This window comes from Toxorhynchites rutilus, chromosome 1 (genome assembly GCF_029784135.1).
Source record: "Toxorhynchites rutilus septentrionalis strain SRP chromosome 1, ASM2978413v1, whole genome shotgun sequence".
Classification (NCBI taxonomy): domain Eukaryota; kingdom Metazoa; phylum Arthropoda; class Insecta; order Diptera; family Culicidae; genus Toxorhynchites; species Toxorhynchites rutilus.
In genome coordinates, this window is record NC_073744.1 from 23,501,625 (window position 1) to 23,503,767 (window position 2,143).

At 40.2% G+C, this 2,143-nt stretch overlaps 1 protein-coding gene across 1 annotated transcript; it reads left to right on the forward strand.

Moving 5' to 3' along the window:
• Positions 1 to 975: 975 nt before the first annotated feature.
• On the forward strand, positions 976 to 1,911 carry LOC129779938 (probable cyclin-dependent serine/threonine-protein kinase DDB_G0292550). The gene has a single exon (XM_055787729.1). The coding sequence runs from the start codon at positions 976 to 978 to the stop codon at positions 1,909 to 1,911; it is 936 nt and encodes a 311-aa protein (XP_055643704.1).
• Positions 1,912 to 2,143: the final 232 nt, after the last annotated feature.

Here is a 2,143-nt window from a genome sequence, read left to right on the forward strand (position 1 = left end):
TTTCAAAAAAAAAAAAAAAAAAATGAACATCGATTTGGATCCAACTGGACACCCCTGAGATCTGACGGAAGCAGAGGCACCCACGCCCCCCCCACCCCCGAGAAGAGGACACTTGCGGAGAAAACGTGGCGTAAGTCAGACTCGAGTTAGTCTAATCCTTTTATATACGGATATCATGTAATAAATTTATAGTCGAGGCACAAAATATTTTTTATCGTAATACCCACGCGGCAGTAGGAATAGGTAGTAGGAATTAGAAAAAAAAAAAAAAAAAAGCAATTACAATACCCACAAAATTGGTTTTACATATGTACCGTTGAACATGGGGTTATTTAATACCAAACCCGTTAGTAACACGGGCGACGCTCAAATCCAAATTTTAAATCACCTAGAGAACCACAGTGTAATGCACGAAGCTCAAGGAGCGATTATCTGCGTCACACTTGCCCTCACATCCATACTACTAATTTCGAAAATATACAAAGCATATAAGGCATGCATGAATGCACATGCTATGCAAGCGGCAAAAGCTCACGCAGCCGTAGTCGACACCGTCTAAAAGAATTCGAAAATTTTAAAACATGCGTTCGAACGCAGCCTCAGCATAATAAATTCTTTACCGATAACCATTTTTCCTTGTCTCCTTGAATGGACGAAGTAACAAAGCTCATCCAATTGAATATACAAAAACTAAAACATATACACCTGACTATACAACAGGAACTGGTCAGAAAACTAAGGAAAAGTACTTTAGCCAAACGCCTCACGGAAGCGGAAGCGCTCGTGAAACAGATTAAAAAATTGTCGTCTACGTTACTAGACACAACCCACGGCTCAGAAATCATAAAAATAACCGAAAAGGCGGACCAACTTTTGAACGCAATTAAGGCGTCAATCGAAAAGGGTAGACCAAGAACACTCAAGGAAATTGCGCTAGCCGTCCTATTTTGCCTCAGGTTACAAAGAAAACCGAAAATGGCTAGCATACTCGAAATAATCAAGACTACATCGTCTATAGTTCCGCAATTCGACGGAAACATAGACAAACTGAAAGCCTTCGCTGACGCTTTAAACTTGGTGAAAACATTTGAAACACCGGAAAACAAAGCAACCATAATTAACGTCATACTAACCAAACTAGAGGGACGGGCGAGAAATGCATTCACTGAAACACCGACATCGGTGAGCGAGATAAGCAAAATTTTAAAAGCTAAAATAACGACCAGCCCACCGGAACAAGTTCTAGCTAAAATGGCTAACTTGAAACAAAACGGTGGAATCGAACAATTTTGCCTGGATTTAGAAAAATTGGTGTTCAGTTTGGAAACAGCGTACACCGCTAAAGAAATTCCGCCCCAAGTTGCCAAATCTATGGCAAACAAAGAAGGCGTCAAACATTTAGCCGGAGGGTTAAAAAACGAAAAAACCTCGCTCATCATAAGAGCAGGGAATTTCAATTCATACTCCGACGCGATGACTAAAGCGTTGGAGGAAAACTTAAATAATGCGAGCGCATCAGTATTTGCATACTCGCAAACCAACAGAAACGCCAACCGTTTCAACAACAACGTTGACACACATTATAATAATTACAGGCGCAGGCCAAACGACTTCCATAACCGCGGTAGAAACCAAAACAATTTCAACCGCAACAATTTCAACCAAAATAATTTCCAAAACCAACCGCGTAATAACTATAACCGTTTTGGCCAGCAAAACCAAGTTCGAGACCAATTCTCAAACATAAACCCACAGCGAAATAACAACAACAACAATAGGCGGAATACAAATTTTAACCGCCCTCAGCAATACATCCGCCTAACGGGAAACGAGTCACAACCGACGGACGCCCTCCAGTCCGAACCGGCATTGACATTGGAGGAAAACAAACATTACGGAAACCAACATTAAATATTTTTAAATGCGATGTGAATTGTTCAATGTTCGTTACACTATACTTACAAATGGCAAGCAAACCATGTATATTAATAATTGATACAGGCGCTGACATCTCAATAGTAAAAGAAGAAAAAATTAACGGAAAACAATTAATACACCCCGGAAATAGATGCATTATTAATGGAGTTACGGAGGGAAAGACCGAATCCATAGCGAGCACAAATACAAATATCATTTTTGACGA